At 36.8% G+C, this 24,247-nt stretch overlaps 1 protein-coding gene across 2 annotated transcripts in view; it reads left to right on the top strand.

Annotated features, from left to right (window-relative positions):
* The window catches only part of SH2D4B (SH2 domain containing 4B), a 119,604-nt gene that overhangs the window by 79,464 nt on the left and 15,893 nt on the right, over positions 1-24,247 (top strand). For both annotated transcript variants that reach the window (XM_050712099.1, XM_035544713.2), the window contains 2 exons: positions 5,632-5,842; positions 9,335-9,462. In XM_050712099.1, the coding sequence (XP_050568056.1) occupies positions 5,632-5,842; positions 9,335-9,462 (339 nt within the window). The remainder of the gene's footprint in view (positions 1-5,631; positions 5,843-9,334; positions 9,463-24,247) is intronic.

Here is a 24,247-nt window from a genome sequence, read left to right as displayed (position 1 = left end):
CATTAAACTAACTGCAGACTAATGACTAGAGTGTATCATGTCCTTGTTTATCCTCTTATGCTTATCTCAGTGTCTCAATTTATCCCAGCTGGTTTGAGGGCTTAGAACTGCCTTCCATTAGCAGATGGCTGTGACAGTTTAAGATATGAAGATGCAGTGTTTAGTGCCTTAGCTGAAACCAGTTCCTGCGCTGGTTTAGAGTCTGCCATCAGACTGCATCGAGCTTCCTGAGGAAGATGTTCACATCTTTTGTTTCTCTAACTTTACTGAAAAACCAGAACCTCCAGCAGACAGGTAACAACAAATATCTGGACATATAAACATCTTAAACTGCTCAGGAATCAGCTAGTATCTCAGGTTCACCACACTTTTCACTTTTGAATTCAGTTCCAGGGATTTTTTTCCCCTTTCATTTTGTCTTCATAAATTCCTTTGAGACACTGAGAGGCAATTTAGTCAAGATAGGCAAAGCTGTCCATTTGTCATCTTTTCTAAGCAATAAATAAATGCAGGAATACATAAGAGAGGTCTAAGCGGATGTAATATTAACATCTTTTGTCTCCTAAACACCTGTGATAGACCATATTGCCCATTAGGAACAAGGCCAGGATCCTTTGTGTCTTATCTCCTTGAAGTCAGCCCTTCATATTCAACAGTGCTGGGGTCAGTACTGAAGAGGAGCAGCCGTGCTAGAGCAGCTATTGTGGAGAGCAAATGTTGCAATGATATTGATGACACTACTAATTTATTTAGTAGGTGCAATTTAGAATGTGATGAGGATTCATCTCTCCTCATCACATTATCCCTCAGCTGTTTATTGCCAAGGCAATAAGCAAAGTGTTGCTAATATTAGTTTCTGTTGTTCAGTTCAGTTTGCTTCTGCGGTTTGCCTGATTGTGCCAAATAACAATAAAAGCCCACAGAACTACTGTGTTAATTGAAATACATAATTTCAGTGCTTTTTAATATACTAAATGACAAACGTGGAATAACTTGAGAAAGTGCTACAAGGAAATAATGATGGTGTAGGAACAATTACACACTTCGATTTCATGAAGTAGATATATGTTGGGGTGTTTTAGAGGGCCGTTGCAAGGTAATATATGGAGGAAGCATATAGGTTGCCAAATGAGAAGATGAATAGTAGAAAAGGCTGATTCAAAAAATCCTCTGTTCAAAGCTCCTATTCTGTGAAACTGAGAAGTGAGAACTAAGGCTAAACTTGGATGGAGGAGTGTATATATTCTGATTAGTTTTGAACCTTTCTCAGGCTGTTCCATTTTGTATGTTTCTAGAGTATTCAATAAATAATACCCGAAGCCAGAGTCTCTGAGTGTGACTCTATGTTGTGTGACAGTAGAAAAGGGATTTGTAAAACATTATAGAAAAACTTGTAGCATAAGTATTCATCTGATTGAATAGTGCAAAAGGCATATTGTTAGTATACTCCCAACCTCCTGCAAGCTGTAACAAGCAATGAATTGCTCAGATACTGTCTGACCAGCTGCACTCACTTCCAGACAGACATTATGCCAGTACAAGTGCAAACAGAATTGAGTGACTTGCTCTATTTTTATATATTTTCTGAAGCACCAACTTTTGGTCTTTGTTGGAAACAGGATACCAGTCTGACCCGTTATGGCCATCATTACGTTTTTCTACAAACTATTCTTATGAACTTTTTTTTTTGTCTGAGTTTTAAAGGAATTTATGTTCTTTTGGTACTTGCCTTCCACAGCAATTGTAGTGAGTTTACTGGCAGGAGCAGTATTTGATGCAATGCTGAATTTTAAAGTGAATAGTTCCCTATTCAGCTGTACAGTTAAGTAAGCAAGTGCTCAACCTTAAGTATTTGCTCTTTGAGCTTCAGCTGGTCTCAGAGTGCATTGTTGAATAGGGATGGGATTATTCACATGCTTTCAGATAAAGATTGCTGAATTGGAACCACATTACAGAATATTTGTGGGAAGTTATTTTCAATTAAGAAGCAGAAAAATACCATGTGATTTGTATGTGCACTCAGAAAATCTGAAAATTGAATTTTATTTTTAAGTAGTCATTTCTAATTACTCATAAACAAGCTTTCAAGAATTATTAATGAGGGTAAAATTAAACTAAATATTTTAAAAAAGGATACACGTTCATGGCCTTTTTTTTTTTTTTTTTTTTTACTTTTGCATAGCTCTGACTGTAATTCACAGCCCTTCAAAATCACAAAATATGTTAGAGAAAATGGAAAATGGAGAGTGCCTAGTCTTTCATAAATGAAGTGACTCAAATTCAGCCCCAGCACAGGAGAAATTAATCTTCATCTCTATCAAATGATTTGGTGTTAGAACCTTGCCAGGACTGTAAATAGGGATTTCCAAATCCTAACTGAAAATATAGAAGGTAATGTTGCATTTTCACTCAAAAGATCATTTAGATTAGCACAGAGAAATTATAGGTTCTCATAAAGTGCTCAAGATAAAGCAAACTCAAATTAAGACCTGTAAGATCATGAGAGCTATTGCATGCACAAGCCTTGCAGTTTCTTCCTTGTTGTTAGAGTATGTTCACACTGCAGATCATGTAGAAGCATCCAAACCAGCTTTAAGCTAGTTATTTCTAGTAATGATAACAGCCTAATCATGACAGAGGTCTCTGTCTTTTTATCAGTTTTCCAGGAGGGTTCATTAACCCATTATTTAGCCTACTGCAACTATGATCATATCGGTACCTAGCAGATACAAACAGGTCAGCATTTCTACACAAGATAATGCCATCAGGGAAGAAGTGGGCTGAATTGTACCTGAGCTGAAGGAGGATGTACCTCTTCTTGGTATGACCAGCTTACGAAAAGAAGACTGGTGCTGGAGATGGACTCAGGGGACCTGGCTGAATTGTGGATTTTCTGTGCAAGCTTGATAAATCAATCAAATTCCTCATTTCCCAGTCTCGACTGTCTTGGCATTATTCTGTAATATAAAAAGAAGAGGAATATAATATAAATTGTATATATATATATATATATATATTTATTTGTAGTAATTCTTGATGCTAGATAGATGGACCTATAGCAGTGATTCAGAGATTTTTGAGGACAGGAGATATTCAAATATCCAGTCTCCTCACAGAAAAAAATGATTATTGACATTGATGCTTTGCACAAGGGTCATGCCAAAAGTAAATTTACTATAAAAGTGTCTTCTGACAGCCAATCAATAATTTAAAAATGGATTAAGAGACCGTATGCATCCCTATGGACCATGATGTTCAGACACTTCAGCTGGAGAATTTTAGTAAAAATTCTTCCTCATGTGAAAGAGATGCTTACATTATGTATGCATGTATATATATACATGTGTATAAGAATACATTGATACATAGATATCTGATGTGCAGCCTTCTCTATCCCTATATATATATATGTACAGATACATATGCAGATATACAAACATTTACATACGTATATAGAAATATGCATATATCTATATGTGTAGGGATAGGGAACATTGCATGTCAGATATCCTTTCAAAATATTTTCTGAATGTTAGTATTTGACAGTTGCAAACTGTTAGCTCTTCCCATTATTTTGAGATAAGAAATATTAAAATTTGATACTGGGTGGGAAAATTTAGTCCAGGTCACAGGCTTCTGATGGTTTAGGTTCATTAGCTAGTGAAAAGACAGAAGAAATGTCTACTGAAAAAAGTATCTATTGCTGAGGAAACTGGGGCATGAAGACACCATGCCTTTTTCCTTACCAATCAGCCTGTACATCAGTAGAAAAGAATCCCAAAAAGCTCCAGGCAGTCTGCCCTCAATCTGTATACTGCAATTGTAACAAACAATGACTGGTTTCTAAATGTCTCACCAAGCAGCATTGTACTCATCTTCCTTGCTGTCTTTCACATTATGCAGACACAAAGTCCATGTTTAAACCAGTCATTACTCAGTGGCTCTACAAAGGATAAATCACAGAAATTTTGTACCTAGTACACTTGACCTATTGAAGTAGCATATTTAGATAAGATTATGTACCCTTAAAAATAATGACCTGGAAGATAAATAGTGAAACCTATTACTCAGTTTTCTGTACAGTATGGCTGTTTGTTACTGCATTTGGCTAAGACTGCAGGGTGTGTAGTTAAGTGAAACTGAAATCCTACCAGTTGTGTACATAGGAAACGCCTATGACTCATTTATTATGCTCTCTTGATTAGTTTTTAGCCCTGTATACCTTTCTACCTATAATAAGATTATATAGCTAAACTTTAAGGTCTCCTCTCACTCCTTCATATACCCAGAGGGTTTTATTTTGTTTCATTTTCTGTTAAGCACTTTTATTTCTTGATTCCATTAAACCTTTTCATAATTCAGACAGATCCATTTGTACTTGTGCTTGCTTTAATTCAGGAGTGTAAATGAGAGGCATGCAGACAGCCTAACGAAATGCATCTGTCTGGTATTATATCATGTATTCCTGGTCACAGGTACAACCACAGTAGAGTAAGAAATAGCGTGTGCGCTTTATGAATTGGGTATGATCTAAGCCAGGATAGTCATGGCAGGATTGATAATTGCTACTGGAGGCAATAGCTTGCTGCTTTAATATTTGCTTCACTGCATGTTAAAGATTTGTTTTGCACTGGAATAATTTGCCTGCCTGAAGTTATTTGTGTCTCAAAAAATCATCAAAATGGAGCTTGAGGCACCAGGAAAGAGCTGATAGGTGACAAATATTTGCAGTACAATTCTTGGTGCATTTAAGTCACACCATTTTGACAACAGGACTGTACACTATTTTTTAAATAAAGAAGCTTTAGTGAAAGATGTCTGACCTGCAATGGCCAGAGTTGCCGTTCCATCATTTCAGTTTATGGAAATTAGTTTGATTTACTTATGTATCCCTGGTCGGTGCCATTGATAGGTGTGTATTAAATCTGCCAGAACAGATTCTGGTTTTTTATATCCAATCTCAGAGACTGAAGTGGGAGACAATCCCATCCATAGCATCAGCGTGCCCTTTACAATGGCTATTTATTCCTCTGTTGTTCCTGCAACCATTTTTAGACTGGAGTTTTCAAGATGGAGACTTCTATGATTTGAAATAATTTAATGAAGATAGCGTCTGCCTTCAGAAAGAAAGCGGCATTAACAACAAAAAGTGCAACCTAAATGTTAAGTAATTGTGTGTTTTGGAAGAACCTCCTGCAATTCCAGTTATGTGCATAGCTGCAATGAATTCTGTTAAGCACAGACTTAAAATCAAGTGATAGTTAATATTCTCTGTTGAAATGTAAAACTTGATGTACTACCAGTCGAAAAGATGTCTTGCAGCAAAATTTCTCTTATTGCACCCAATGCAAGTGTCAGATGTAATCGTAATGTGGAGGCTCAGTTATTGCCAGCAGTGATCAGGTCATTGACAGCTCAAGTCTGGCATCCTTCTTCTAGTGGTGGGCCTGTATTTGAAGCATTAGGAAGGTTATTCCGTTATCTCTTTTATGGTGCATTGTAATTGGAATGTCCTTAAAATCAGGGAATGTGAAGAATAAATGTAGTAAGTTGTTTAATAAGGAAAAGGGTAAATGGCTGTTAGTATTTCTAAAGTCTCTCCTCCCCACCTTTCCCATTCATTCCACCCAGTGCGTCGCTCCAAAGCCGCAGATGAGGAAAGGAGCCACAAAGCACGCAGGGCAAGGGATGAATACCGACGGCAATCCTTGCGAGCCATCCAGAAGGGAAGAGTGGCTGGTCTGAGTAATTTGTTCCAGGGGACAAGCCTGAATAATGAACAGGAGACAAAACTGAACTGCAACAGTACAAGTCCTTTGCTGTCTCTCTCTGCAGCATCCAGGTTAGTTTGTACAAGAGTGACTTTGAAATACAATTTCTGTTGAACTGCTCCCTCTTCAATCCCCACCATTTCAACAAGCTCTTCTTCAGTTTTTAGATATTCTCACAGTCTTGCTGTTTCACAAAGACCACAACAAGAATATTTTGTAAAAAAGTGGAAACAGGCTGCATACTTAACGTAAACTAAATGCCATTTATTTTTCAGACAAATTTTTTAGAGTCCACACAGACAGCAATGAGTCCTTCAGAAGTTAGTATTAGATCGGTATGCAAGGTTGTGATATGGAGAAAGTCAAGTGGACAAATTCTTAGGCAGGTCTTAACCCTTAGGCCTAAAACTGCCCGCCACTTAGCGGATCTTTGGAACATTTTACAGAGAGCTGTCATGCTCCTAAGTTTCAGGGGATTTAAGTTTTCTTTAGGCAAAATAAAGTGTCTTTGTTTTCTTTTCTGTTTATTAACGTTTCATCTGGCTATTCATGAAATGCCATGAATTGCGGAAGAGGAAAAAGATTCAAACTGGCAGATGGGTGCTAGAAAGTTGATTAGTCACTGTTTTCCTGGTTATATCTTATGCCATTAATTTGGCTTCATGTGGTGATAATGACAATGTGAACACTGTCAGGATGTTTTAGCATTAAATGCTAAAATAATCCCAACAACAAATATCCAAACTCAGAAAGGAAAGAGTGCCATTAAATCAAGTTTTTCTTTACCAGTCACCACCAGAGAGAATGAATCCCTTCTCGTTTGGAAATCTGTTCTGCTCTGACAAATAAGTTCTTTGCTGTATTGTGTTGAAATGCAGAGAATTTCCGATACTAGCAGCCAAAACTCCCAGTTTGAGAAGGAATCAGAATTTCACTGTCTGAAAGAGAACAGGATATCTAATATTACCATCAAATCAACTTGTCAGAGGAATGCTCTAGGTATTTTTCCAAACTACTTAAAAGTTTTCTTTGAAATGGAGTAATATAAACACTAGTAAAAGTGGCAAATGTTTAAAAAAAAAAAAAAAAAAAAGGTCTATAACTTTTAACCAGAATTTCTGAGCTTCTGAAATGAGGTTACTTACAATAGAATTTAGTAGTACTGGATATGAACTTTTTGAAAAAAGGGTTGAAAAAAAAAATCTGGAGAATGTTCTGATCATTATCCAGTTGATGTTCAATACTGTTTATCTATTATAAGCTATGCTTTAAACATGTGCTGCGATACTGCATACAAATAAATTTATATAATTGACCTTCTCACACCTATCACCAGTATGATGAAGCTTCTATCAAGCAATTCCAACATTTAAATATTTTCAGTGTGAGCGTAAATGAGCTACATTTGCAAATATCGGCTGTTGGGACTCAGGTTGGAGTTCATGTTGATGGTTGGACTTGAGGATCTTGAAGATAACTTCCAACCTAGACGATTCTATGATTTTATTCTAAGAGAAAGTATCTAAAATTTTCCTTTGCCAGTAGCCTGGGAAATCAAGGAGGAGATGTTGCTATTTACCATTGGTGTAAGGCAGACATTTAGCCTCTAGGGAATGCAGGTTCAATGCTAGATCTCTAGTTTTTCAGTGTGAAGCATAGTTCCTGTAGTTTTTAACTTGTCCTGCATTTTCTTTTAAAAGTCACATGAAAATAATATTATTTTATTTTTGCTTGAGGTCTCCATTTCTTGTGATTTTTTATGTAGTTTAGAAATCTTTCATTCCATTTCTTCCTACTCTCCCTTGTTCTGCTGAGTGTTCTCTTCACAATGGTTCTCTATTTGGCCTGCTCACTCACTTTTTTTTAATTATTATTATTAATTTATTTATTTAATTATTTTTATTTTTTTTTTAGTTTTGTGGCTGTTTTTCTCTCTTCCTGTCTGACTGGACATGCTTGAGCACAGCAGCAGTATAGAAAATGATGGATGGTAATTTTGAGATTTGGCCTAGGGCAGAAAAAATGATCAGTTTGACAGGTCTTTCCAAACTAAACAGAATAATAGAGAAATGAGTTGAGGAATGGAAACAGATTGTAGGGCCCTGGAACTCAAAGGGTTTCCTGTATCTTTTTAGAAGAAAGATATTAAAATGCTGAAATAAGAAGCATATGTAGGGTTTTTGTTTGTGTAAGTGCATATCTATAGCTGAATCTTCACTTTCTCCCCTTATTCATATGTTTGTGTCTTCAAATTCTATAATGAACACTGGTCAGATCTACTTATACGTTTGTGTAATTTAGCAATAAGTGTTACTTTCACTGTGGGCTTCATCAATGGATTTCAACAAGCTTGATCACTGCTTTTAGTAAGACTAGCTGAAAGGGCTCAGTTTCAGATCATCAAGCAGACATCTTTTTGCTTTAATCCTTTCTAAAGGGAAGTTTGCTGTAAAGAATTGATGAACTTCGATTGTTTTTTGAGGGTTCTTGATTATCTCACAAACTAGTTTAATGCTGTTTGGTGCCTTCTGAGCTGACATCCTGATTTTAGTACTAGTTCTTCATTACATTGTCTGGAAATACACAACATTACATGGCAGCTCTGTGGCAGTCAGAGTAGGAAGCAAGAAATATGTAGCCAGCTACTGTACTGGTCCCTGTGAAAACTATGTCTGTCTTGTCAAATGAAAATGAAATTATCGTACAAGTAGACATACCCCCTCTAGCCTTACCTTCTTTGCCTTAAAAACAGCAATGAAGATTTGGTAATTTGTGGCAAGAGTATGAGCACCCAAAAACCTATGGGATTTCAAACTATACAGAAGTCCATTGTAAAACCTACCTTTTATTACTATTGCCAGGGTAAATGAGACTGTATGTTTAATTGGGATGTAGTCACAATTCAATTTGATATTATAGATGTACTCTTAGTCTTTATCTGAGGTAGCAGGATGCATTTTACTCATATTTTACCTGACTTGCCTTTTAGTAGCTCATATAATATAAATTGCTTAGAAAGTAGTAAGGGAGGCTGGCAGAGAGAATGCAAAGGTGACATAGCTTAAACAAAACATTCCCTCTATCAGGCTTAATGTTTTAGGTACAGAACCTATTACAGATGATTCTGATTTAGAAATTCCTGCCAGCGCAAAGAAGTATATTTTAAGCAGAAAAAAAAACAAAAAAAAAACCAACCAACCTGCTTGTTGATATGTAAATTGGAATAAAAATAAGGTTGAATAGGAAAGCTGGCTGAAATGTTCATTGGATGTTTTGTGGTAAATTGTTTTTCACTTACAGTTATTTGCTTAAGAAAAGGTTTACAGTTCCATTGCAAAATATTCTGATTTCCCTAAAAACTCAAAAGAATTTTAACAAATCAAAAAAGGTTAAAATTGTTCAGTGAGCTATACTGAACAGCAATTATACCGAACATCCTGTATTTTTATATGTATATTTGAAAATACACGCAAAATAGATTTATATTTATATTGTCCCTTGCTTTCTTACACTGCTAATTCTTTATATGACTGTCTTCTATACTAATTTGTCATTATATGTAGTAACATCTGGGAGCGCCCATCTAGACCCTTTTCTCGAGAAGTCATCATTCGTTGGTTCAAAGAAGAGCAGGTACCTCGACGTGCTGGGTTTGAGAGGAACACCAACAGGATTGCGCAATGGTTTCATGGTAATACGCTGATCCATACTTTCTCATATAACAGAGCTGTGAGCATACATTCAGGAAGTAAATCTTGCCAGCTTTCATCATAGAAAGGAATGTCTACTGACATTGTGAAGCCTGGTGCCTGTTAAACTTTTTTGCCTCATTCCTATTATTAGCATATGATTTCCTGTTTTTTTTTTCCTGGTTAAGTAGATTAATATATGGCTCAAATAACAAATATTTTACAGGAATATTTTGATAAAAATATACTTGCTGTAATATAGCAAGCCAAGCAAAAGGAATGAGACAAATATAGGGTGGGAAGGACTCTAAAAATGGCAAACTGGCAAATACCATAGTTATATTTTAGGTGGATGACTGATATTAAGTCTTTGCTTTATCTGATTTGCAAGAATGTCTCAAACTCATGTCTAACCCTCGTTGTACTTTGTAAACCAGGGTAGCTTTTTTTTTTTTTCTTTCTTTTGCAAACAAAAAGCATTGAAAGGTCTTAATTTTTCTTAGAATGGCTTGGGATTTTATGCTTTTAGGCAGTTTTCATAAAATGGGGAAAACAATTCCTGCTCAAATCCATAAGCTGGCGTCATCTTCATTTGTCCTCTTTAATATCTTTATCGATGATCTGGATGAAGGCGTCCAGCGCACCCTCAGTAAGTTTGCAGATGACACCAAGCTAAGTGCGTGTGTCGATCTGCTCGAGGGCAGGAAGGCTCTGCAGGAGGATCTGGATAGGCTGGAGCGATGGGCTGAGGTCAACTGTATGGAGTTCAACAAGGCCAAGTGCCGGGTCCTGCACCTGGGGCGCAACAACCCCAAGCAGAGCTACAGGCTGGGAGATGAGTGGCTGGAAAGTTGCCTGGCCGAGAAGGACCTGGGAGTATTGGTTGATAGTCGGCTGAATATGAGCCAGCAGTGTGCTCAGGTGGCCAAGAAGGCCAACAGCATCCTGGCCTGTATAAGAAGCAGCAGGTCTAGGGAAGTGATTGTCCCCCTGTACTTGGCTCTGGTGAGGCCGCACCTCGAGTACTGTGTTCAGTTTTGGGCCCCTCGCTACAGGAAGGACATGGACGTGCTCGAGCGAGTCCAGAGAAGGGCGACCAAGCTGGTGAGGGGTCTGGAGAACAAGTCTTACGAGGAGCAGCTGAGGGAGCTGGGGTTGTTCAGTCTGGAGAAGAGGAGGCTCAGGGGCGACCTTATCGCTCTCTACAGTTACCTTAAAGGAGGCTGTAGAGAGGTGGGGGCTGGTCTGTTCTCCCACGTGCCTGGTGACAGGACGAGGGGGAATGGGCGAAAGTTGCGACAGGGGAGTTTTAGGTTGGATGTTAGGAAGTACTTCTTTACCGAAAGGGTTATTAAGCATTGGAACGGGCTGCCCAGGGAGGTGGTGGAGTCACCATCCCTGGAGGTCTTTAAAAGACGTTTAGATGTAGAGCTTAGCGATATGGTTTAGTGGAGTAGTTAGTGTTAGGTCGGAGGTTGGACTCGATGATCTTGAGGTCTCTTCCAACCTAGAAATCTGTGTCTGTGTCTGTGTCTGTGTCTGTCATATCTGCTGGAGTTCCTAGATTCTCTGTAGTTTTTGGTTTGTATAGCATTTGTTACGCAGCTGAATCTTTTGTGTCAAATTCACAGGTAAGACATTCTTGTTTTCATAGGCACTTTATATTCGTTATACTTAAATATGAAAAAAAATAATAATTCTCGCTGTTAAGCTGGAATAATTGAAGGACCGACATAATTGAAGGACTGAAAGGACTTTAAAGTTAAATCCCAGTGTTAAATCACAGCTGCTTTTGATGAGTCTGATATTTCTTTGTTCAAATCACTAAACTGACCTCGATTCTATTTTCATGATTCTGTGAGCACTTATGCTCACAAGACGTGTGGAATTTCTGAACTGAACCAGGCAAGAAAGGTTTCTGAAGAAGTTTAGTCTTCAATGGATTTCAGATTTCATTTTATGATGTACCAGTCCTTATGTCTTAGAAGACTTCAGGAAGCTGCAATTTTCATGGGCCTAGTTAGTCAAAAATACTGAAGTCAGTCACGCCTCCCCTGCAAATGGAACATTCTTCCATTGCTTATGAACAATGATGCAGACAGGTGGTGGTTTTGTTGTTGTTGTTTTGTTTGTTTGCTTTTTGTTGTCTTACAAAAGATATTTGGTGTTCCTTCTTTCTGAGAGATAAGCTGATTAAAATTTCATCTGTGGACATTATTCAGAAGGATTTTCTACCACCTTCTCTATGATCTTTCTGTGTGATCCAATGGTAGATGTTTTCCCTGCTTGTGGGAACTCACATCCATATAAACCAAAATTAATAGTTATGAATATAATTCATGCCTTTAATTAAGAAGGCATCGGGGCTTAAGCTAATGCCTATGAAGTCTTTTTACCAACTTAAGTGACTTTTGGGATAATCTCTGAATCACTGCAACAATGGAGGAATTCATAATCTTTCTTTAGTCCCTTAGATCATACTGTTCATATCTTAGGTACAGTGACTATCCACTGACATTTATAAAAGTGAGCAAAGTATCTCATTTGTCCTCCTTCCAGTCAAGAAGGCTGATAAAGATAATTAAGATAGATCTCCAGTACAAAGCTCAGTAGTTTTCTTTGCAGAGATCTTCACAAGTACTGCTTTGGTATCTGTTTACTGGGTTAGCTGTTTTAGCTGTGCCTTCTGCAGCTCTGGTGGGAATACAGGATGCTTTTTAAATTTTTTGTAATGAAAATTTGGTATTCTTTTTAAATCTAATTATAAATGTGCTTTACAACTTAAAACCATTTTTAATCTCTTCAAAAATCATAAAATTAGATGATCTTTACTTCAGTTGGATTGGCAAGCAATAAATTTTTTTTAAGTGGCTTGTGATCACTCAGTGACCACAGTACCGTTTATATCTCCAGCTCCTAGAATAAAAAAGAATCAGAACAAGCAATTCAGGTGTTACTGAGATATGACGTAAGTGGTGTCTATATCTTTGGTACAAAAACCAACTCTTTCTTTTGTATTATTTAATAGATACCTAAATTTTGGGTGAAAAGAAGCATGCCTTCAAGTGCTTCACTATGAAAACAAGAAAATTGGTCTAAATTTTGATCATTGTAATAATAAGGAAATTAATAACCATGTTCTGCTTTCTTACCTACTAATTGACAAATATGGGCAGACGAATTCTAACTTACAAGTGGATCCTCATGTTGTATCAAGATATATGAAACTTTTTAAAAATACAAATTCAGAGCATGCTTTGCCATTGCTGGTACACTTTAAAAATAGGGAAATGATATGGGGTTTAGGATGAGAGGTCTGACTTTTAAAAGGGCTATTAAGGGAGACAGCCTCATTGTTTCAACCAGGTTTAGCTTTGAACTAGAATTTTCTTTTTAAATCTCTGTGCAGCTCCTGCCAAGTCAAGTCAAAATTACTACCCTTCCCCATATGTTTTTCCAAACTCTTATCACAAACATTAGCAAACAACCGGAGTTTTCAGTTTACTGCAGCCATTAGACACTTTGATTTCTGTTCCTTTTGGCAAAAAAAAATTACAGATGTCTTTCTCCCATAAGTCTTCAACCGTTCTGTGATATAAAAAAAAGATGTTGGTGTCTGAAACAGGTAATAATATTTCCAGTTATATTAATAATATTACAAGGCACTGATCTCTTCTCTCTGGTGACCAGTGACAGGACCCGAGGGAATGGCATGGTGCTGGGACAGGGGAGGGTCAGGCTGCGTGTTAGGAAAAGGTTCTGCACCAAGAGGGTGGTCGGGCACTGGGACAGGCTCCCCAGGGAGGCTCCTCAGGTCATGGCACTGAGCCTGCCAGAGTTCAAGAAGTGTTTGGACAATGCTCTCAGGTATATGGTTTGTTTTTTATGGTGGTCCTGTGTGGAGCCAGGAGTTGGACTCAGTGATCCTTGTGGGTCTTTTCCAACTTGGGATAGTCTCTGATTCTGTGATTTGTTTGCTCTGTCTTTGCCTTGTCCTTTCACCTTTCTCTTCTGCTTGAAATTTGTTTAAGCATGTTGTCTTTTCCCATTCCCACTGTTACGTCAGCTGTTATTTTTGAAACTTCAGATATGTTAGACATGTTGCTGTAATGTATTCTATTCTGCATTTGGTTATTTTCCATTCAGAACATAGGAGACTGTTCCTTTTTGCCTGGGGAGGGGCTGATCTCTAAATATTTCCCCAGCTTTACTTGAAGCTAATTTTTCATGATTGCTGATGTTAATTATCCACAACATGAGTGGGATCTCTCAGATGTATAGTGAGTATAATTCAAGATGACAAAATGAGGAATTTATATGTTGCCTGTGAGGTGGCTTTGTGCATGTTTGCTGAGCATCTGCTGTAGGACTATCTGACCTCTGCTTGCCTTGAGGTTGAAAGGAAAGTTCAGAGGCTGATATCACAGATCTAGAAACATGACGTAGCTGCCCTAAAGGTCGTACCTTTAAAATGTAATTGCAGTAGCATGGTTCGTATTGTGGTGAACTATTTTCTCAAAGGAAGTCAGGGTGGCAGTGCAGTTACTAGCTAAGGGAGAGGCAAGCTGTGAAGAACCTGATCAGAGCAAGTTGAAGGAAAGACTGAAAAATTCTGCGAGAAGCAGAAGCTGAGTGAGCCCTGAGGTCAGGGGAGCCAGGGAAGGCCATTTTCAGTATAACAGTATCATGTTGCAAATGTTTATGGATCAAGGTTTAGTTTTTCATAGCTAATATTGATTTCAAGAAGAAATTTGTTTTCGAGAGGAAACTCTGTCAGGCTTAAATAGTGACAATTTTCTGCAAAACAGATGCTCTCAATAAAGGCTTTAAAACTTAGTATTTCCAAAAATCTATTAATTTTGAGCCTTTAAGCAGCAGCAGCAACAGAGTGCCTATTGGTGTAGCTGAACAGATCCCCATCAGTCATCTACTGGACCTTCTTGTAGTGTTTTTCAAAGACAGAAGAGTATTTGGAGTTAAACGTTTAGGTCCTATGGCAGGTTCCTGTATTTGATTATTGATGTCTCAACTCAAGTCTGCTCATAATGCATGACAAAACTCAAATACTTCATCAGCTCCAATTCAGTGCTCAGCTTCTTCCTTAAGAAATAAGTCTTCATATACTCCATTCACTCCACTTAGCTCATAATGATTGTTTTAGTCTGTCAGTTCTTTTGAAGGCTTTGGAATTGTTTTTCTAGTGCCATTACAGTTCCAAAGTGTCTACATAGGCAGGTTATTAGCAAACAAAATAAATGTTTTAGACTCATGGCTCCCCTTGGAAGGGAGCAAAGTATTAAAGTGAGGTAATGTGAGCTGTAGCATGCAGCAAGGAGAAAGGAAGCACAAAAGAACAGCAGGGAAATTGTAGAATGAGGCAAATGAATAATTAATGTAAATAGGCTAATTGCTAATGTGAAATGAGTTTTCTTTTTCTTTTACAATACATTGTCCTCCTTGACTACTTGTTAACTGGAAGCCATATTCTAAAGATGTAGATGAGACAGAAGAAGGCGATTTCTCTAAACAGAGAAAGATGCTAAAAATGAGAGGTTATAAAGCATAAGTGACCACAAGAGCGCAAACACATTTGAAGTGTTAACAGTTTCATTGATGCAAACTGGTCAGGTGCAGTGCCTACTTGGTGCACTGGTAGTCAAAGATTAATATATACATATATATTAAAAAAAGGAAAAAAGAAAAAAAAGAATGCGTGTCCTTTAAAGTTCAGTCTTGTGCCAGAGAATTCTTTGTCTTTGTGAAGAATATCCTGCAGCTTTTTCATAGAGCTTGCTTCTGGGTGAAAATACTGATCTCTTAAGGAAAACATATTTTGCTATTAAAAATCAAATTGGTTTACAATTCGGAGACTTGTTGCCACCTTTACTTAAAATACTTTTAAAAATTTTCTTCTTCATGTGCTTCTATTAGAGCATGACATAGTGAGCAATTATGATTTCATTTAGTAGGCCACAGTGGTAGCTTAGTGTATTTACCTGTAGTTTTCATTACTGTTCTGTCTCGTGTCCCCTTATAGGACTGGACTGTGGGTGAGTACATTTTCTCTATCACTATAGCTCCTTCAATCAGGCTTTCTTTATCTCATTACATAAAACAACAAGGAGAGGTGTTTTTAAGCTGAAAGCTCTGCTGTTTGTATTTGGAAATGAAGAATCACTTATCAAAAATTTAAAAAAAATTATTGGGGAGTTATTGGGGAGAAAAAAAAACATATATAAAGGCTAAAACTCATGCATTTTTAAGAACATAAGGAAGGTTAGATTCAAGTAAAAAGCCCTGCTGTCTACAAAGGTTTATGCTATGACTGGAAGAAATTATAGTGACCATTTATGGTGACAAAAGTGAGTGCAGAAGGGCTTGTTTATCTGTCCAACATCCTGAATCTGAGCTGTGCTTCCCTTTGGCGTACATTGTAGTTTGTTCCTTAGACACTGGATCATGTTTTCTCCTTTCAGTGTCAATCCTGTCTGTTTTAATTGGTTAGTTATTTTATCCCCACACAAAGTGCACACAGATGTCAGTTGTTACCAGCCCAAGATACTCAGCTCATACTGCATATCTTTAAATGCTGGATCTGGCACGTCACCTCTTCGAGCACAGCACAGGTGTCCTGTCCTTGTTAGTCTTGGAGGAATTGCTGGTATCCTGCTTATTATTAGTCTATAACTGTTTATCAGCTGTGCCTGCAAGCCCTTGTTACTTTGCCTGCAGAGTTAAAATAAAATACTTTCAATTTTACAGGCCTCCACTTACCTTCTTCAGCTTATGCCGGACCAAGCTGTATTTATTATTTTATATTCAGTATTTTCTGTTTAAAGTAAAACAAATAGTTACAGACTAAAGGTCAGAAAATTTTACTGGTTTCCCAGCAGATGGCCTTCTTACTGGTCCTTCTGCCTTACTACGCAGAGTACTGAAACCACAGTCCTATTGATCCAGCCTCAAGGCAAAGGATTACAAGTTATTAGTTCGACAGCTCTTTTGAAGCAATGCTATTTTCCTGCTAAGCAAACTCAGCTCTCTCAAACAGGTTATCAGCAGGTATGGTGTGTAGGCATGTAGGGAGGGAAAGCATGCACCTGCACAAAATTATGTTGCTGGTTAGTCTTAACTCTAGATCATCCAGTTAGGAGGAGACTATGACACGTAAAGTGCTCTCACCACAGGAAATAAACAGTAGGAGATGATATGAAAACAAAGCAAAGAGATTTCTGTGAGTCTGTTGGCAACTAACCTGTATGTGCGCTTTCTCAATGTGACGCTGGCTTGGAGGCAGAATCAGGTGGAGAGCAGGGAACATGAATTTGCTCTTCCCCTGCAAAAGTTAAGGGAAAGACAGCTCCCTCTCTTCCCTCTTCAGTTTCAGAAAGGTCAGTTCTTCTTTCTTCTCCTTGTCTTTCAATGAATGGGACTGTCAAATCACAAACATGAATCTTTAGGAGGTAAAAGTCAGCTATACGGATTAGCACAGTGACTTCAAACACAGTGGCTTCAAACACCTAACTGAGATCATCTTGCTGAGAGTGTGAGCTTAGCTGCTTGCTCATTTACCGTAATTCCAGATATAGGAAATGAGGCTATTTAGTGGCCATTTTTCAGTGGCTTGACTGAGAACTGGGGCAAGCCCCAGAGGATGTCCAGAACTGGATCACTGCAAGAGCAGCACATGGTTATTATATTGACATTCATCAGGTGTGAAGTTTTTACTATCCAAATGTTATTCTTGTTTGACTTTCAATAATGCTTCAGTGTCTGGTTCACTTTGAGTGATTAAAGGTAACTTTTTCCCCTGAGGAACAGTACACTAAATCGATACTCAAGAATGTTGCAAGCAGCTAGAATGCACTGTAATTAACGATGTTGGCTTAAAGTTCTCAAATCTACTCAAGTGTGTGAGAAGAAAAATTAGTTATCAATATTATTGCTGACTTAATTTTCTTTAAGCTGGAAAAAGAAGTATAGTTTCTTCAGGACTTACAGAAAATACCACAATTAAACTGCTTTGCAGAAATCTATCTGGAACTGTTATTTTAATTTGAATGTGGGAAAATAAATATAGCATGATTTAAATTTGTATCCCTTTTAGCAATAGAAGTTTTAATGATTACTTAGTTTAAAAAAAATGCAGAAAGATTTATCCTAAGCATAGTGATGTGATCTGGAAGATTCTCACAAATGTACATAGATTTCAGATTTGACTGTTAGTAAAACAAATATGCATCCTTAAACGTTGTGTAAATTGAATAGGCAAAAGGATTTTCCTGCATTTATGAAAAAGATTTGAAAACAAAGAACACAGTATATTTTCTGCTTAGTTATCTGTTATGAGACAAGTTGTGAAATTTGAATTCTAGGGCTCCGTATTAACTGTGACTTTTATTTTTCTCCTTACATTGAGTGAGCTTTTCTGTCACTGTGGTTTGCAATAATCAATGACGTTTACATAAAACGTATATTGACAGCTTCTTCAACATCTAGGAGATTATGTTCTATGAAAACTGTGAAATACATGTTTTTGAAGACGTTCACGGGCATATTTGTTTGCTAATAACTATCAGGTAATGGGCACACACCCATGTGTATATATGTAAAATTTTCCTACTTTTTGGATCCATTCATTTCATTATAACAAGGAGATAGGTCAATTGATTATTTTTGAGTGGGGGATATATTTTTGTCAACAAGCAAAGTTTTCTCTTATTTGAAAACAAATTCAGAATGCGTTCAATTGCTTTTCTTCTGTGTCTAATTCACAATGAAGAGCATTATCATAAACAGCTTCTGAAAAGTTTTTATTCACCTTATACTGTACAATAGTTTTGGTGATTGCAGAGCCAGTTGAGCTATATAATTGCCATTATCAGTTAATATCTCAGTGTACTCATGATAGTGTGTCTGATTGTTACAAATCTGTTCCACAATTTACAGCCAACCATCTAGGTTCTTCCTGAAATTAAGTTTCATGATGGGAACATAGAGCAACGGTCATCTATGTTATAAAGTACAAGGAAATGTACCATGGGAAAGGGGAAGCTGGAGCTTAGTGCACCCTATTGACAATGCCATTCTGGTCCCTCAGCGAGCCCTGGGCTGTCTTTCCAGGGCTGGTGTAGACCAGACACAAAATCAAAAAGTCAGTTGTTGCTTATAGAGCTGGAGGTCAAACTATAAGTTCAATGAGTCTTGTTGTATGCTATGAAGAATCAAAATCCAACTTTCATATACTCAGATAAAAAGCAAATTCCAATTAAAATGGCATAGGTACATCAGTGCAAATCAGTATGAATATAAAAAGGCCAGTGGAAAATAGTAGCAACTCTAGCAAATTAGCAGCTTGTCAGAGGCTGTAATGTGATATTTTATTTACTACCATGTTACTCAATTAACTTCTAGATGTTTCAGTGTCTATTCATTGGGCAAATGATCTTACAGTGAGACCACTGAATTAACGAAATTGTATTCATAATGCATTCCCAGTGTGCTGAATGACAGATCAATACTAGCATAAAATAAAGCCAGGAAAATTAGCAATGTACCAGGAAGACTCCCTAAGAAAGCTCTAAACAGGATCAACCTGGATATAACCTCTACATAGTTAATTAGTAGAATTACAAACATTTCCCATGCAACTGTGCATTTTGTATTACACAGGACGTTCACATTTGCAGAAAATTTAAGTATGGAGGTGTACAGATAGATTTGCTTTTCATTTTACTTACAAACACATTTTGAATGTCTAATAGTTCTTACTCATGTCAAAGTCATACCGTTCTCCATCATAGTGATTGTGAAGATTAATGTTTGTTTTAGGGAGGGCTACAAATTAATTGCCATTATGGAAAGTACTTTACCTAGGTATTTAGTAAATATTGCTGCTGTGGAGCAACCTATTTGGACCCATAGAACTGTCAGTGACACCTACTAATCTAAAACCAATCCAGTCTTCTTCCTTTTTGTACCACTAGCAAGATCAGTTTTCCTTGTATGTTCTTAAAATGTACTTTTGTTTACTACATCCTATTTTCTTTCTGTTTGTTTTTCATTTTTATTCAAAATAGGATTAGGATCTATTTCCTGTTTGCTTGAAGCTGTAATCTATACTTCTGTTTACTTTGTTGCACCCAAATAAAATACGTCAGTCCTCTACAAAAGAGTTCAGTTTCTAAGTTCAAATTTGAAGTGTTGGGCTTTATCTTAATTCACCAAAACTGGGAGCAACTTAAGCACATATTGTAGTTATTCTCAAACATACTTTGGTTTCATAATAAAGGAATGATACTGCTTTTATACGAGACTCACACGAGAATTCTAGCAGTATGGAGAGGGAAAGAATGCAGGAATGACAATTTTTTTTTTTTGAGGATGAGCTTCAGAACCAGTACCTCTGGTTTTGTCTTGGAGTTTTAACTATTAAAATTGCACTTTTTATAATTTAGCTCATGACTGAATAGACTGTTTTTCCCTCCTGGGTTACTCATATAATTCTTGGAGACATGTTGATAAAAGCAGGATTACCCCATAAAATGTGATGATGTAGCTAGGACTGCTTTGGTTTTCCTTTGTCTTTTTATAGTCAGTCTCTGCAGCAGACAGCCTCCAGTGCAATTAACTCATGATTAAAGTATCTTGTTCATTTAGCTTGTCTCACTTGGCTTGATGAAATTTGCCGGTAGCTTCCTATTATTTAAGTAATTTGTTTCTCTTCTTCATTTAGTAAATCTAGTGGCTACATTTCATGGGTATTTACACCTCTAGCAGTAGTGGCACAGGAAATATGCACAAGGACTTAATGTTGGTGCCTTTTCCTTCAGATATGAAATCATAGCATATTACAATTCTTAGTAATTCATTACTGTTATTATTAGAAAGCTTTTTGGCAGATTGCTTGAGGTTAAACTGGTTGTCTCAGTCCAGTCTGTGGACGAGTACCTGTATTTTTCATTTCTTTGCATTTTCTGTAATCAATTGCATCATGGAAAAAATGGATATAGTGGATCACAAAACCACCCCAGAATAATGAATGCACAACATGGAAGGCAAAAGTAAATCAGGCCCTATCCACTCTGCCAGAGTTTGTGTTGATTTATTACATCGTTTAGTCCTGTAGAACCTTACTCCTTAAAAAATATCAACACATAAATGTGTAGTATTAGAAGCAGAACATGGTGCTAAAATTGGGAAATATATTGTATATATTTTGCATTTAATTTTTTTAACTAGGTTTTATCAAATTACATGTGATGTAAAATATTCCACGCTCTACTTACTAATGCTTATTTTGGAGCTAGTGAAATATCTGTACTGTTTTAAAGGACTGCATAGTTTATCCTTCTAGACAGAAGTTCTGTCCTTGACTTGTGTTTCTTGTTGAAATTAAACACCTGTAGATTTGCAAGTACAAGTATTTCTTCTGGCACTGGTTTTCAAAGAAAACTTGGTTAAATGTACACTTATAGTTGAATGAAGGGAGAATAGGCAAGCTGATTAAATCCAGTTTGTGCCAAAATTGAGAGAAGTCATCTGAAGAAAACTGAAACAGTAAAATAAAATGATGGAAGTTCTACTGTTTTTCTTAATTACTCTGGAGATATTTTCTGACATCTTCATGCAAAGCATAATGAGGGAAAGATGTTGTCTTTACTGAGATAGTAACATACGGTTAACAACAGAGCACAGATGTTTTAGGTTAACAATTGTTTTCACACTTAAAAAAAATCCGTGAAATGACGCCCAACTTTGGTGGTTTGCTTTATGCATTGCTCTTAACATATCAAGAAATTACTTTTTTGTGGAGCATTCAATCCCCTAAATTAGTTTGATATAGGATATCCTGGATTTACAGTCAGTGCAGTGGGGTTTTGTTTGTTTATTTTACTATTTCTCTTAAACATTTTTTTCTTTCTTCTTCTCCAGTGCCACAATGGTGCTCGACATCTTTTTCTACGTAGCAAGAACTCCACTTCAAGAATTCATGTGTAGGTAGCACCAGCACTGTTTCTGTCCTAGCTGAATGTGCTGGAGAGGCTACCATGCACCTTTCCAAACTCCTCTTGATTTCATAATGTATTTCAAATTTATATTATTTGTATGAGCACACTCACTTCCCTATTAAACATCTGTTGTTCTAATATTCAACAAGGTACCATATCATCAGTTCAAAGTATTCAGTAAACCTTTTAGAGTCTTACCTTCAGTCCTTCAGACTTCCAGGTACCCAATCCTCTTTATGAAGATACAACTGTTCACCATTTTTTCCATTCAAAGAGCATGAAACAAAATGTTAAACATTAACAGACACTGTTAGTATTGGCTAGGTACATATGTCACCTAACAAATGAGCAGAAGTTATATTTAACCAAATCTTGAAAATCTAAATATTCTGATAGTGTGTTATCCATAAAACAGGGACGCGTCTTCTTGTCTCTGTGTGCATATGAATATAAAATATTTTAAAGACATTAGTAAATAATGTTGTGGTATGGGTACATATTTCAAAAGACAGCAAATTAAATTTAATTATTATTATTTATATTTATGTATAATTTTTTTCTTCCACAGTACTGTGTCTTACAGAAATGTCCTTAGTGACTATATTGTGATATGATGCAGTCATCCAGTAATGTTAGTATTGTGCCTTCCTTAATCTTCTGGATTCTTCTTCTTGTGCTACAGAAAGGATAAGTAGTTTCACTCATTTTTGTCACTTTAGCAGGTTATTGAACCAAACTGCAAAGTGCTTTTAGAAGTGACATGTTGCATATATATTTCAGCAAGAGCTAAAAAGTACAGTAGTTACCAAATGCAATTGGACAACTTTTGATGTAGTATTTTCTTGCCTGTGGATATGATATTTTAGAAATGTTATAAACATTACTATTATCATGGCTTTGAGCACAATAATTCCAGTGTTGTACTCAAAGAGAAAGGTGGTTCTTGGGAGTAGAAAACTTAGGGGTATAAAGGAATACATTGAGAGTCATTCTCAGAAGCAGTTTATCCAGTTAAGACCCTTTCACTGAGGTTCATTGTGATATAAGCTCTAAAGTAAATTTCTGTGTGGACATTGTGCACTCAGGCTAGTAAGGAACTTCAGTGCTTGTTGTGAACAACTAAGTCCTATGCCCTCTTCTGCTGTTGTCTTGTTCTTTCATCTCCTACTTACTAATTTCCACACTAAGGCCCATTGTAGTCAATGATGTATCTACATATTTATGTGATAGGAACTTATTCATGTCAGTATTAAACAAATCTCTTTTCTGGGCTAGATGATTCCTAAATTTATCTGCAGATTTTCTCGTGGAATACCAAAATATTGCTTGACATTAGAATTGTCAACTGAAAATTTTGTTAGTGATTTTTATTTTGTGATGAATCTCCTTTTTCTGGAAATACTATAAAAGTATTTGAATGAATAGTGTCAGTTTCTAAACAAAAACCTTTCGTTCTCAATGGGAAATGTTTGCTTTGAAATGTCAGTTAATTTATAATTTTACAAGGTTTAAAATAAAAATGCGCGATATTTTAAAATATTATAAAAATGATATATTTCCACTGACTAGATCCATCATGATGACCCATCTATGATCCAATATATATGGATCATCAATTAGATATTTTTTCCCCAAGGCTAATGGTTTATTTCAATTTTTGTTGGGGTAAAACCAATGAAATTCCCCATCTGTCGGGTGATGGGATGCCCAATTGTTTTTGTCTGTTCTAACAACTGTAACTTTTGAAATCCCATTCTAAAAAAACTTACACTAAACATCTGGCTTCTTCACTAGTAAGCCTGGTGTCTTTTATAAACACTCTGCTACAAGTCATGGAAATAAGGCTAAAGCCTTATAAAAAAAATCTTATAGACACTTTTTTAGTATTTGAATTAGGAGACATGGTTTTTCAAAAACATTCTCTAAGACTGACAGTATAGTTTTCATGCTTGTGATTTTTCAGACTTACTGTTTTCAACCTGTTTTCAATAGGAAAAGGTAAGGTACATACACAGGGTGAGCAGACGTCTCGAGTTCTAGGTTCAAAATGCTGGGTGCATGGTGCTTCAGAGAACTTGCGCAGAAGTCTGATTCTTATGCTTTCAATGTTTAAAGAGTCCAGTGTTGGATAATTTGGAACTGCAAATGGTTTCCACTTTAATAATTAATATTTCTTTAAGTTCATTTTTAAATGAACTTTTGATTCAAGAGCAAATTCCCGCCAGCCTCACACACTGTTCTGAATGTTGTGTGTGTTCAGAACTGTACCTCCCAACTCTGCTTCATCAGCTACTCACCAGTCAGTAATGAACTCAATGAAAACATCTCTGCAGGAATGCCATCCTGGCCAAGGCTGTTTCATAGTAGTGCTATTCTGTGCACCGTTCTTGTTTTTTGTCCTCAAGGCCGCCCTGGAGTGTAATCTGGCAGTGTTGCATCAGAATTGGTTGTATAATGCTAGGAAGGAACTACAAAGGGGCTACCTTTCGCTAATTCTCTACTTTTCCTTTTTGCAGAAATCTAAAGCAAACAAAATCACACTGTGGGGTTTGTTTTGCTTTGTGTGATTGGTTTGATAAAAGCCCAATCTCCCATATTTTCGCATGTCCATGCTGCCCTCAGAAGTATGCAGGAGGATGGAGGACTTACGATAGCTGAAGTCGTGAGCACATAAGCAGATCCCAGGAGGGCTTTTGATCTCTTATCCTCTCCTTTCACAGATTAGCTTTCTCATCTTTTCCCTTGATTTAGATTTCATTTGCATACTGGAAGATCT

Source organism: Cygnus atratus, chromosome 7 (genome assembly GCF_013377495.2).
Source record: "Cygnus atratus isolate AKBS03 ecotype Queensland, Australia chromosome 7, CAtr_DNAZoo_HiC_assembly, whole genome shotgun sequence".
Taxonomy (NCBI): Eukaryota; Metazoa; Chordata; class Aves; order Anseriformes; family Anatidae; genus Cygnus; species Cygnus atratus.
This window is presented reverse-complemented; position numbering and strand designations above follow the sequence as displayed.